This window comes from Canis lupus, chromosome 14 (genome assembly GCF_003254725.2).
Source record: "Canis lupus dingo isolate Sandy chromosome 14, ASM325472v2, whole genome shotgun sequence".
In the NCBI taxonomy this organism is placed as follows: domain Eukaryota; kingdom Metazoa; phylum Chordata; class Mammalia; order Carnivora; family Canidae; genus Canis; species Canis lupus.
The window spans coordinates 3,906,318-3,920,550 of record NC_064256.1 but is presented as its reverse complement, the minus strand read 5'-3'; the positions used below and the strand labels follow the sequence as shown (position 1 = coordinate 3,920,550).

Sequence of the window (14,233 nt, the reverse complement as noted above, 5' to 3'; positions counted from 1 at the left end):
ACTTGCATCGGTGTCGGCTCCTCGGTGGTTTCTCGGATTCGCAATCTTGGGCACAACATTTGGGGACTCGTCCGGATCCGAGAGACCCCCAGGACCCTATCCATCAGGAGGGTTTCACGTCTGCTGAGTGCACTCAACCTTTTCCACCTTTTGCGCCCATATTTTCTGAGAGCTCTATACTATATTTTTACCTGTAGGAATTCCAACCTGTATTGGATGGCGTTGGCTTAGGTGGACGCGCTGGCGGGCCGTCGACCCGGGGTCTTGAGGAGACGTCCCTTGCCCCTGCCTGGAGGACGGGGTCCTCGTCTGTATGGGGGACGGGATCCTCGTCTGTATGGGGGAGGGGTCCTCGTCTGTATGGGGGACGCGGTCCTCGTCTGTATGGGGGAGGGGTCCTCGTCTGTATGGGGGAGGGGTCCTCGTCTGTATGGGGGACGGGGTCCTCGACTGTATGGGGGAGGGGTCCTCGTCTGTATGGGGGAGGGGTCCTCGTCTGTATGGGGGACGGGGTCCTCGTCTGTAAGGGGGACGGGGTCCTCGTCTGTATGGGGGAGGGGTCCTCGTCTGTATGGGGGACGGGGTCCTCGTCTGTAAGGCGGACGGGGTCTTCGTCTGTATGGGGGAGGGGTCCTCGTCTGTAAGGGGGACGGGGTCCTCGTCTGTATGGGGGAGGGGTCCTCGTCTGTAAGGGGGACGGGGTCCTCGTCTGTAAGGGGGACGGGGTCCTCGTCTGTATGGGGGACGGGGTCCTCGTCTGTATGGGGGAGGGGTCCTCGTCTGTATGGGGGAGGGGTCCTCGTCTGTATGGGGGATGGGGTCCTCGTCTGTATGGGGGATGGGGTCCTCGTCTGTATGGGGGAGGGGTCCTCGTCTGTAAGGGGGACGGGGTCCTCGTCTGTATGGGGGATGGGGTCCTCGTCTGTATGGGGGAGGGGTCCTCGTCTGTATGGGGGAGGGGTCCTCGTCTGTATGGGGGAGGGGTCCTCGTCTGTATGGGGGATGGGGTCTTCGTCTGTATGGGGGAGGGGTCCTCGTCTGTATGGGGGAGGGGTCCTCGTCTGTAAGGGGGACGGGGTCCTCGTCTGTATGGGGGATGGGGTCCTCGTCTGTATGGGGGAGGGGTCCTCGTCTGTATGGGGGAGGGGTCCTCGTCTGTATGGGGGAGGGGTCTTCGTCTGTATGGGGGAGGGGTCCTCGTCTGTAAGGCGGACGGGGTCCTCGTCTGTATGGGGGAGGGGTCCTCGTCTGTAAGGGGGACGGGGTCCTCGTCTGTAAGGGGGACGGGGTCCTCACCTGTAAGGAGGGCTGACTGCCAGCCCTTCGGGTTACTTTCTGTTTTGTCTCTGCGGCTGCACCGGAGTGTTTGTCTGTGTTACTGTGTCTTTGTTAACTGTCATAACTTACATAAGGGGACGGAGATTTCAAACTTACTGCCTGTCCGGACGGCCAACCTTCGCCGCGGGACGGCCCAAGAAGGAACTTTCCACCTACCTACTATCTTAAGGTAAGGCCGTGATGTTCAAGGACAAACCCGTCGGCCACCCTGACCAGGTGCCCTACATCCTGGCCTGGCAGGACATGATGGAGCATCCCCCTCCTTGGCTAAAGCCATTTTTACCCCCCAAAGCAGGACCTGCCAAGTTTCTAGGCCTGCGGAAAGCCAAGAAGGAGACCAAAAGTGCCCCTTTATCCGGCCTTGCAGGATTCCTCCCCGAGGACCTGATCCTCCCGCCGCCCTACCAGGCGCCCCCTCCCCCCTTCGGCCCGTCCACTGGAGGCACCGGGGGCTGCAGAAGGGGCGCCCCCCCCAGACGAGGGAGTCCCTGTGCGGGGGCCAGCAGGGGGGACGCGCAGAGGGACCCACCGGGCAGCTCCACCGCCTAATGCAGGGCCGGCGGCTCCACCGCCCTTCCCCTCCGCGCCATGGGGCCCCCGACGAGACTGGCCGCCGCTGCCTTCCCCTTATCCCGCCCCACCTGGGAGGTAAGGAGGGACTCGGGGTCCACCGCCAGACTCTAATGGCAGGTCTCCAGGCTGCCGCGTGCAAGCCTACCGATCTGGCCGGGTCTATGGTGTGAGGCAGGGTAAGGATGAGAGTCCGGGGGCCTTGTCAGAGAGAATCATGGAGCTTTTAGGCAGTACACCCCTATGAATCCAGAAGACCCGGAAACAAAGGCCGCAATTATCATGGCTTTTGTTAACCAGGCAGCTCCAGACATCAAAAAGAAATTGCAAAGAGTAGAGAGACTGGGAGAGAAGAGCTCGCAGGACTTAGTGATAGTAGCAGAACGAGTCTCTAATAATAGAGAAAGTCCGGAAGAACAACAAAACAAACTAAGGGACCGGCAGACCCGAAACCTGGCCAAGATCCTGCTGGCCACATCCATGGATGACCCACAGGAAAGACGGAGGCACCTCAAGAAGCTGGCTTCAGGGACAGGTTAGGAGGACGGCCCTGGTCCCCGTCGAGAGTGTCCTAAACTGAACAAAAACCAATGTGCTTTTTGCAAAGAAGAGGGCCCCTGGGTGAGAGACTGCCCTAACAAAAGATCTAAGGCCCCTGCCAAGATCTTGGAGATGGAGGACCTGGATGACTAGGGGAGTCGGGGTTCGGCACCCCTCCCCAAGCCCAGGGTAACTCTTAGAGTGGAGGGGCAACCCGTTGAATTCCTAGTGGACACTGGGGTACATTTGGTTTTATTACAACCCCAAGGGAAATTGGCAAACAAGACTTCATGGGTACAAGGGGCCACAGGCACCAAACAGTACTCATGGACTACCCAAAGAACTGGGGATCTCGGCATGGGCCGGGTATCCCACTCCTTCATGGTCAGGTCATCCCTGAGTGCTCCTACCCGTTGTTAGGTCAGGATTTGCTCACCAAGATGGGGGCACAAATTCGCTTCCACCCCGAAGGGGCAAAAATCCTAAAATCCTTTTAAGAGGGGCACCTGAGTCAGGTGCTTATCCTGAGTTTAGAAGACGAATATCGTCTCCATCGAACACCCTCGGCCCCAATGACTGACGTGGACCATTGGCTGCAGGAATTTCCCCAAGCGTGGGCAGAAACTAGGGGGAATTGGGCTGGCCTGGCACTGACCGGCCATATGCATAGAACTGAAGCCGGGGGCAGACCCTGTCAGGGTCTGCCAATACCCCATGCCTCTTGTAGCACGTACTCCCTAACCCAGACTGTCAAGAAATTTTGGCACAGGTGACAGAATCCGAGCTGATCTCCAGGACCAGCCACTGCGGAACGCGGTCGCCACCTGGTACACGGAGGGCAGCAGTCTCGTCCAAGAAGGAATCAGATACGCAGGGGCAGCCGTAACCACGGAGACCTGATCCGGGGGCACCGACCCTGCCGGACACCCCCAAATATACTGATGCTGACTTACGCTGGATCAAACGCTTGCCTATGACCCAGTGCTTGCGTGGCTGGTGGAGGGCCGCAGACTCCAGCATCCTCCTGCCAGAGGAACTAGGACGGCGAGGCCTATCCAGAATGCATCGGAGTCCTCACACGGGAACAAGGAAGATGGAAAATCACTATTAAAGACTATGGAGGAAAGATCGAGCAGATCGTGGCAAGCTGCCACGCATGCCAGTTAACTAATGCCACCGCCCGTGGATCTAACCCAGGCACCCGGCTCCGAGGGGACCGCCCAGGAGCCTACTGGGAAGTGGACTTCACTGAGGTAAAACCTGGAAAATACGGATACAGGTATTTACTGGTGTTTGTAGATACTTTTTCAGGATGCACAGAGGCATTTCCCACCAAACATGAAACGGCACAGACCGTGACCAAGAAACTGCTGTAAGACATCTCACCGAGGTATGGTTTTCCTGTTAAGATTGGATCAGACAACAGCCCAGGATTCGTCTCTAAGGTAACATGGGGAGTGGCACTAGTACTTGGGGCAGATTGGAAATTACATGGTGCATATAGGCCCCAGAGCTCAGGACAGGTAGAGAGGATGAACAGAACATTAAAGGAGACCTTAACTAAATCAGCCCTGGAGACTGGCGGGGACTGGGTGACTCTCCTCCCCTTCGCCCTATATAGGGTGAGGAACTCCCCGTATAAGATGGGACTGACTCCCTACGAGATCATGTTCGGTCTTCCTCCACCTGTTATCCCCAATTTAAAACCTGAGGGGCTTGCTGAATTTGATGGTCACCAACTCCTTTTCTCCTTCCAAATGTTACAACGAACCCATGAGCAGGTGTGGCCTAAACTGAGGGCCCTCTACGAGACTGGGCCACCTCTGGGCCCCCAACGATATCGGCCGGGTGACTGGGTGTACGTGTGGAGATACCAACACCAAACACTTCAACCTCAGTGGAAGGGACCTTACATCGTGATCCTGAACACTCCCACCGCTCTCAAGGTCGACGGATTACTCCCTGGGTCCACTACACCCATGTCTGGCCAGCTGACCCACATGCCACTCTCAAGGACTTTGTTCCAGAATGGAAAAGGCAACCAGACAAGGACAATCCCCTAAAGCTAAGACTGTGCCATTCTCACTTATTTCCCACTTCCAAGACTCCCTAGTCTGAGGTTGTCCTTCAAAATAGAAGGGGATTAGACTTAGTCTTCTTACAACAAGGGGCGGGTATGTGCTGCCTTAAACATAGGATGTTGCTTCTTCACTGGGACGTAAACAGGAATGAGAACAGCAACAAGGCTGGTTCGAATCCTGGTTTAATCATTCTCCCTGGCTCACTCTGAGACCAACCTGGACCCATGATTGGGTCCTTCCTTAGGTTCCTCTGAGAGGGGGAAATGTGGAGACCGAGAAAATTAAGGCCATTTCACCTTAAGTTCAGTGTTAGCCCAAGTACAGCCATCCCAGGCCCCTGTGAATAAGAGCTGAACTTTACCTTACTTCAGTTAAGCCCCATATTAGAATGAGAGCAGAGCTTAATGCCCGTGAAAGCCCCATATCAGAATGTAAACAGAACTTGAGAAATTCCTCCCCCCCTTCTGGAGGTCCCTGAGACCAGCCCATAAAACTCAGCTGGATCCCACCTCGGGGTCCAAGTCCCTGGTCCGCTGGGTCGGGTGTACTTGGACCCAAGCTCGAGCTTGTTAATAAACCCTCGTGTACTTGCATCGGTGTCTGCTCCTTGGTGGTTTCTCGGATTCGCAATCTTGGGCACAACAAAGCACCCAGCCGCCCCTCTATATACGTTTTAAATAAATGAAAATACAATCTTAATATCTTTGTTAATTCTAATATCTGTCATTTCTTAGTCAATTTCAACTAACAGATTTTGCTCCATTTCTGGGTCATATTGTCCTGCTTCTTTCCAGATCTGATACTACTTAATTGGATGCCAATCATTGTGAATATTACTTTGCTGGGTGCTGAACAGTTTTGTATTCCTATACATAGTTTTTTATCTCTATTCTAGACTATAGTTAGGTTACTTGGAAATCATTTGATCCTTTCTGCTCTTTCTTTTGTTGGTTAGGACCAGAACAGTATTTAATCCAGGACTAATTATTACTCGTTACTGAGGCAAGACCCTTTAAAAAAGATCCAGTTATCTGTAAATTAGGTTTCTAGTCTGACTGATAGGAACAGGTGCTGTTCCCAACCCTGTGTGAAAGCCTTCAAATGGTTCCCCCCACCGCTCCCGTCTCAGATAGTTTCCTCACATGCATGCACTGATCAGTACTCTGTTGAATCCTCAAGGACCCTCTGCAGATCTTCAGACTTGTCTATCTTTTCAGCTCTTTCCAGCACTCTCCTGCAAGATCTGACCACCTGTGTCACCTTGGACTCTTACCTCTGTTTCCTCATTTCAGGGCGTTCACCAACCCTGAGCGGGTTCTCCTTTCCTACCCCTGACCTAGAAACTCTGAAGACATTAAGCTGGGGCAATGCTGTGACTCGCCATCTTCTAATGATCACCATTCTTGCCAAGTTGCAGCATCTTGAAAAACATTGTTTCAAATATCTTGTCTGCTTTTGTTTTTCAGGTGGGAGAGTAAATTTGATCTCTGTTATTCCATCTTGGCTGGAATCAGAAGTTCTATCCTTTACTCCTAATCTTTCTATAGTCTCATGTTTTAGATGTTTTTTTTAGTAAATAATATGCTTTGTAAATAACATGTCTTTTAAATCTACCCTGAAAAATCTTTGTTTTACCTAAAGTATTGGTTCATTTTTATTAAGCAATTACTGATTTATTTAGATTTATAACTACCACCTCATCTTTTTTATTGTTCCTCTCTATTATATATATATATATATATATATATATATATATACACACACACACATATATATTGATTTCCATTTATTCGTTTCTTTTGAATTGATTATTTTTTATTCTTCTCATTTTTTTGCTCTGGACTATTTTGAAACTTAGTAGGATATTGCACTTCATGAAAGCAAGCTTTGTGAACTTGATAATATAGTCAGCAAGATTCAGAATAAGGATAGCTCAGAATTCCGGTGCCATAATGAAATCACAACAGGCCTCTGAAAAGAGAATTCAAGCAATGGGAAGTATCCAGCACAGCTACTCAGTAAAACATTAATTAATAATGGGAGGGAAGGTAACTGAAAAAATATATATAACTCATTATTATCAAAAAGATTTTGGTGGAAGAGGTAAAATAGCAATTGCTATTATAGTTTTAATTATGTTTTCACGCTTTATGGGGCCCAGCAAGTAGATGAATTCCTTAAGAAGATCCCAGAGATATTGGGAGGTGGTGTGGTATAATAACCTAAGCTTTCTGCACCTTGCTCTTTCCCTATATAAAAGGTCTACTCCTCAGGGAAATAATAATAACGATGATGACAGTAATGACACAGTAGCTAAGAAATTTTTAGTACTTAAGTATGTAATACACAATGAAACATTATATGGCTGTCTTATGTAATCCTCTGGATAATCCTTCTGCATGGATCTGACAGTATAGGGCACTTCTCGTGTGCTACTTTTTATTATCTGAATCAGGGCACCTGAGTGGCTCAGTCGGTTAAGCGTCTGCCTTCAGCTCAGGTCATGATTCCATGACCCATGTCCCTGGCTTCCTGCCCCAGAGCTGCTATGCTCATGCTCAGCATGGGTTGCTCTGAGAAAGCCCAAGTATGTCGCTGGGATGGATATACTCAAAAGTTACAAGAATCCTCTTCTTAGTTTTCTGAGCTCTAGAATAAACACCTCTGTGATAGAAAGAACAGTTTCATTTCTCCCCTCCCTCACCTTTCTGACCAATATAGGAAAGCAATTGTACATCTCAGAAGTTGTAAAGATTAGTGCTACAATCAGATGTTTAAAAGATGCAGGGGGTAGGGGTTCCCTAATATGTCCACTTAATTCATTGATCTGGATGTTGAAAAACAAAAACAAAAATCCAAGGTAGATCATGATGGATGATAACCATAAACCTTAATCAAGTGGTAGCCCAATGAGCAGCTGCCATTCCAGCTGTTGTATCTTTACTAAAGCAAACCACAACCTTTAGTTCTTCATATGTGGCTATTAATCTGGCAGGTGTCTTCTTTCCCCCATCCAGATCAGTGCTGGAGGATCAGAACCAGTTTGATTTTACAAGAGAAGGACGGAAGTGTATTCCCTGTCTTGCCCCAGGGCTATGTTAACTTCCTGTTCTCTGCCCCCATCTAGTCTGTAGGGACTTGATGGTCGCAACATTCCCCCAGAGCACTGACATCTTGCTAATGGGATCTAAGGAGAATGGGATGGCAAGTATCCTGGATGCTCTTGCAAGTGAGCCAGTTTGTGGAGATAATTTCTACAGACTCAAATTGCAAGCATTTCTAGTGTGATTATTTGCTAGTAACTTAACATTTTTAAACTTACAAAATTTAACTTTTATCATAGAAATTTTCAAACATATATAAAACCAGGCTAAATGATATAATAAATCACCATGTATCCTTCACCTAACTTCAACATTGATCAATTCATACCTAATTTTGTTTCATCTATAACTTCATTCACTTCCCCCTCTCATATTATTTTGAAACAAATCCCAGAGATCATACCTTTTCACTCATGAGTATTCCATACATACTCCTAGAAGAATAAGACTCCTTTTTAACATAATTACAATATTATTTTCACAACTAAGAATTCTTCATGATAGCCTAATATCATCAAATATTCATTTTCAAAATTTCCAGTTGTTTCACATTTTTAAAGTTGGTTGTTTGGATAAAAATGCAAAGAAAACCTACACATTGCTATTGGTTGATATATTTTTATTTTATTTATTTTAAAAATATTTATTAATTTTATCTTTTAAATTTTTATTTTATTTAAATTCAATTAATTAACATATAGCATGTCATTAGTTTCAGAGGAGGGTTCAGTTATTCACCAGTTGCTTATAACACCCAGTGCTTATTACATCACATGCACTTCTTAATGCCCATCACCCAGTTACCCCATTCCTTTACCCACTATCCCTCCAGCAACCCTTAGTATGTTTTCTTTTTTTTTTTTAAGATTTTATTTATTTATTCATGAGTGACACAGAGAGAGAAAGAGAGAGGCAGAGACACAGGCAGAGGGAGAAGCAGGCTCCACACAAGAAGTCCGACGTGGGACTCGATCCCCGGTCTCCAGGATCTCGCCCAGGCTGAAGGCAGCACTAAACCGCTGAGCCACCCAGGCTGCCCCTTAGTTTGTTTTCTATAGCTAAAAGTCTCTTATGGTTTGTCTCCATCTCAGATTTTGTCTTACTTTTCCCTCTCTTCCCCTATGATCCTCTATTTTGTTTCTTAAATTTCACATACGAATGAGATCATATAATTGTCTTTCTCTGATTGACTTATTTCACTTAGCATAACTCCCTTTAGTCCTGTACCCACCATTGCAAATGGTAAGATTTCAATTTTTTGATGGCTGAGTAATATTTCATTGTACATATAGACCACATCTTCTTTATCCATTCATCTGTCAATGGACATCTGAGCTCTTTCCATGGTTTGGCTATTGTGGACATTGCTGCTATGAACTTTGGGGTGCAGGTGTCTCTTTGGATCACTATGTTCATATACTTTGGGTAAATCCCCAGCAGTCCAATTGCTGGGTTGTAGGGTAGTTCTATTTTTAACTCTTTGAGGAACCTCCACACAGTTTTCTAGAGTGGCTGCACCAGTTCACATTCCCACCAACAGTGCAAAAGGGTTCCCTTTTCTCTTCATCCTCACTAAAATTTGTTGTTTCCTGATTTGTTATTTTTAGCCATTCTCACTGGTGTGAGGTGGTATCTCATTGTGGTTTTGATTTGTATTTCCCTGATGATGAGTGATGTGGAGCATTTTTTTCATGTACATAGGCAGTAACCTCTTCAACCTTGGCCACAGCAACTCCTTGCTAGACATGTCTCCAGAGGAAAGGGAAACAAAAGCAAAAATGAACTATTGGGACTTCATCAAGATAAAAAGCTTTTGCACAGCAAAGGAGACAGTTCACAAAACCAGAAGACAACCTACAGAATGGGAGAAGATATTTGCAAATGTCTTGTCAGATAAACAGCTAGTATCCAAGATCTATAAAGAACTCACTAAACACAACACCCTAAAAACAAACAATCCAGTCAAGAAATGGGCAGAAGAGATGAACAGACATTTCTCCAAGTAAGATTTATTCATTTATTTTAGAGAGAGAGCATGTGTGTGCAACTGGCAGAGAAAGGGGCAGAGGGAGAGAATCTCAAACAGACTCTGCTGGGTGCAGAGACCAACATGGCTTGATTCCATGACCCCAGGATCATGACCTGATCCAAAGTCAAGTGTCAGACACTTAACCAACTGAGCCACCCAGGTGCCCTGGCTGATATGTTTTTAAAGTTGCTTCTAATTTACCAGCTCCCTTTCTATCTCTCTGGGATTTTTTTCTTGCAGTTTATTTGTTAAAGGAACTGAGTTGTTTTTCCTGCAGATTGGATTTTGCTAATGGCATCCCTGTGGTGTCCTTTGGCATGTTCCTCTATGTTTCCTGTAGATATGTAGTGGTGATGACATTATTTCATAAGCCTTTTGAATTTTTTTTTCTATTTCTTTTTTTTTTTTTTTTATTGGTGTTCAATTTACTAACATACAGAATAACACCCAGTGCCCGTCACCCATTCACTCCCACCCCCCGCCCTCCTCCCCTTCTACCACCCCTAGTTCGTTTCCCAGAGTTAGCAGTCTTTACGTTCTGTCTCCCTTTCTGATATTTCCCACACATTTCTTCTCCCTTCCCTTATTTTCCCTTTCACTATTATTTATATTCCCCAAATGAATGAGAACATATAATGTTTGTCCTTCTCCGACTGACTTACTTCACTCAGCATAATACCCTCCAGTTCCATCCACGTTGAAGCAAATGGTGGGTATTTGTCATTTCTAATAGCTGAGTAATATTCCATTGTATACATAAACCACATCTTCTTTATCCATTCATCTTTCGTTGGACACCGAGGCTCCTTCCACAGTTTGGCTATAGTGGCCATTGCTGCTAGAAACATCGGGGTGCAGGTGTCCCGGCGTTTCATTGCATTTGTATCTTTGGGGTAAATCCCCAACAGTGCAATTGCTGGGTCGTAGGGCAGGTATATTTTTAACTCTTTGAGGAACCTCCACACAGTTTTCCAGAGTGGCTGCACCAGTTCACATTCCCACCAACAGTGTAAGAGGGTTCCCTTTTCTCCGCATCCTCTCCAACATTTGTTGTTTCCTGCCTTGTTAATTTTCCCCATTCTCACTGGTGTGAGGTGGTATCTCATTGTAGTTTTGATTTGTATTTCCCTGATGGCAAGTGATGCAGAGCATTTTCTCATATGCATGTTGGCCATGTCTATGTCTTCCTCTGTGAGATTTCTGTTCATGTCTTTTGCCCATTTCATGATTGGATTGTTTGTTTCTTTGGTGTTGAGTTTAATAAGTTCTTTATAGATCTTGGAAACTAGCCCTTTATCTGATATGTCATTTGCAAATATCTTCTCCCATTCTGTAGGTTGTCTTTGAGTTTTGTTGACTGTATCCTTTGCTGTGCAAAAGCTTCTTATCTTGATGAAGTCCCAATAGTTCATTTTTGCTTTTGTTTCTTTTGCCTTCGTGGATGTATCTTGCAAGAAGTTACTATGGCCGAGTTCAAAAAGGGTGTTGCCTGTGTTCTTCTCTAGGATTTTGATGGAATCTTGTCTCACATTTAGATCTTTCATCCATTTTGAGTTTATCTTTGTGTATGGTGAAAGAGAGTGGTCTAGTTTCATTCTTCTGCATGTGGATGTCCAATTTTCCCAGCACCATTTATTGAAGAGACTGTCTTTCTTCCAATGGATAGTCTTTCCTCCTTTATCGAATATTAGTTGCCCATAAAGTTCAGGGTCCACTTCTGGATTCTCTATTCTGTTCCACTGATCTATGTGTCTGTTTTTGTGCCAGTACCACACTGTCTTGATGACCACAGCTTTGTAGTACAACCTGAAATCTGGCATTGTGATGCCCCCAGATATGGTTTTCTTTTTTAAAATTCCCCTGGCTATTCGGGGTCTTTTCTGATTCCACACAAATCTTAAAATAATTTGTTCTAACTCTCTGAAGAAAGTCCATGGTATTTTGATAGGGATTGCATTAAACGTGTACATTGCCCTTGGTAACATTGACATTTTCACAATATTAATTCTGCCAATCCATGAGCATGGAATATTTTTCCATCTCTTTGTGTCTTCCTCAATTTCTTTCAGAAGTGTTCTATAGTTTTGAGGGTATAGATCCTTTACATCTTTGGTGAGGTTTATTCCTAGGTATCTTATGCTTTTGGGTGCAATTGTAAATGGGATTGACTCCTTAATTTCTCTTTCTTCAGTCTCATTGTTAGTGTATAGAAATGCCACTGACTTCTGGGCATTGATTTTGTATCCTGCCACGCTACCGAATTGCTGTATGAGTTCTAGCAATCTTGGGGTGGAGACTTTTGGGTTTTCTATGTAGAGTATCATGTCATCGGCGAAGAGGGAGAGTTTGACTTCTTCTTTGCCAATTTGAATGCCTTTAATGTCTTTTTGTTGTCTGATTGCTGAGGCTAGGACTTCCAGTACTATGTTGAATAGCAGTGGTGAGAGTGGACATCCCTGTCTTGTTCCTGATCTTAGGGGAAAGGCTCCCAGTGCTTCCCCATTGAGAATGATATTTGCTGTGGGCTTTTCATAGATGGCTTTTAAGATGTCGAGGAATGTTCCCTCTATCCCTACACTCTGAAGAGTTTTGATCAGGAATGGATGCTGTATTTTGTCAAATGCTTTCTCTGCATCCAATGAGAGGATCATATGGTTCTTGGTTTTTCTCTTGCTGATATGATGAATCACATTGATTGTTTTACGGGTGTTGAACCAGCCTTGTGTCCCAGGGATAAATCCTACTTGGTCATGGTGAATAATTTTCTTAATGTACTGTTGGATCCTATTGGCCAGTATCTTGTTGAGAATTTTTGCATCCATGTTCATCAGGGATATTGGTCTGTAATTCTCCTTTTTGGCGGGGTCTTTGTCTGGCTTTGGAATTAAGGTGATGCTGGCTTCATAGAACGAATTTGGAAGTACTCCATCTCTTTCTATCTTTCCAAACAGCTTTAGGAGAATAGGTATGATTTCTTCTTTAAACGTTTGATAAAATTCTCCTGGGAAGCCATCTGGCCCTGGACTCTTGTGTCTTGGGAGGTTTTTGATGACTGCTTCAATTTCCTCCCTGGTTATTGGCCTGTTCAGGTTTTCTATTTCTTCCTGTTCCAGTTTTGGTAGTTTGTGGCTTTCCAGGAATGCGTCCATTTCTTCTAGATTGCCTAATTTATTGGCGTATAGCTGTTCATAATATGTTTTTAAAATCGTTTGTATTTCCTTGGTGTTGGTAGTGATCTCTCCTTTCTCATTCATGATTTTATTAATTTGAGTCTTCTCTCTCTTCTTTTTAATAAGGCTGGCTAATGGTTTATCTATCTTATTAATTCTTTCAAAGAACCAACTCCTGGTTCTGTTGATCTGTTCCACAGTTCTTCTGGTCTCGATTTCGTTGAGTTCTGCTCGAATCTTTATTAACTCCCTTCTTCTCTTGGGTGTAGGATCTATTTGCTGTTTTTTCTCTAGCTCCTTTATGTGTAAGGTTAGCTTTTGTATTTGAGTTCTTTCCAGTTTTTGAATGGATGCTTGTATTGCGATGTATTTCCCCCTTAGGACTGCTTTTGCTGCATCCCAAAGATTTTGAACGGTTGTATCTTCATTCTCATTAGTTTCCATGAATCTTTTTAATTCTTCCTTAATTTCCTGGTTGACCCTTTTATCTTTTAGCAGGATGGTCCTTAACCTCCATGTGTTTGAGGTCCTTCCAAACTTCTTGTTGTGATTTAGTTCTAATTTCAAGGCATTATGGTCCGAGAATATGCAGGGGACAATCCCAATCTTTTGGTATCGGTTCAGACCCGATTTGTGACCCAATATGTGGTCTATTCTGGAGAAAGTTCCATGTGCGCTTGAGAAGAATGTGTATTCAGTTGAGTTTGGATGTAAAGTTCTGTAGATATCTGTGAAATCCATCTGGTCCAGTGTATCATTTAAAGCTCTCGTTTCTTTGGAGATGTTTTGCTTAGAAGACCTATCGAGTATAGAAAGAGCTAGATTGAAGTCACCAAGTATAAGTGTATTATTATCTAAGTATTTCTTCACTTTGGTTAATAATTGATTTATATATTTGGCAGCTCCCACATTTGGAGCATATATATTGAGGATTGTTAAGTCCTCTTGTTGGATAGATCCTTTAAGTATGATATAGTGTCCCTCTTCATCTCTCACTACAGTCTTTGGGGTAAATTTTAGTTTATCTGATATAAGGATGGCTACCCCTGCTTTCTTTTGAGGACCATTCGAATGGTAAATGGTTCTCCAACCTTTTATTTTCAGGCTGTAGGTGTCCTTCTGTCTAAAATGAGTCTCTTGTAGACAGCAAATAGATGGGTCCTGCTTTTTTATCCAGTCTGAAACCCTGCGCCTTTTGATGGGGTCATTAAGCCCGTTCACATTCAGAGTTACTATTGAGAGATATGAGTTTAGTGTCATCATGATATCTATTCAGTCTTTGTTTTTGTGGACTGTTCCACTGAACTTCTTCTTAAAGGGGAATTTTAAGAGGCCCCCTTAAAATTTCTTGCAGAGCTGGTTTGGAGGTCACATATTCTTTTAGTTGCTGCCTGTCTTGGA

General features: G+C 45.0%; 1 protein-coding gene across 1 annotated transcript; it reads right to left on the bottom strand.

Moving 5' to 3' along the window:
• Positions 1 to 227: 227 nt before the first annotated feature.
• On the bottom strand, positions 228 to 1,400 carry LOC118350535 (uncharacterized). Its single transcript, XM_035698271.1, has 2 exons — positions 1,333 to 1,400; positions 228 to 1,272 (listed from the first exon to the last, which is right to left on the bottom strand). The coding sequence occupies exons 1-2, from the start codon at positions 1,398 to 1,400 to the stop codon at positions 228 to 230; spliced, it is 1,113 nt and encodes a 370-aa protein (XP_035554164.1).
• Positions 1,401 to 14,233: the final 12,833 nt, after the last annotated feature.

What these genes read in the sequence shown, in the direction of transcription:
- LOC118350535 (XM_035698271.1), bottom strand. Translation starts at nt 1,400, where the DNA reads ATGACAGTTAACAAAGACACAGTAACACAGACAAACACTCCGGTGCAG. An exon ending in CCGCAGAGACAAAACAGAAA is followed by an intron (nt 1,273 to 1,332) that starts GTAACCCGAAGG and finishes TCCCCCTTACAG; the next exon opens with ACGAGGACCCCGTCCCCCTT.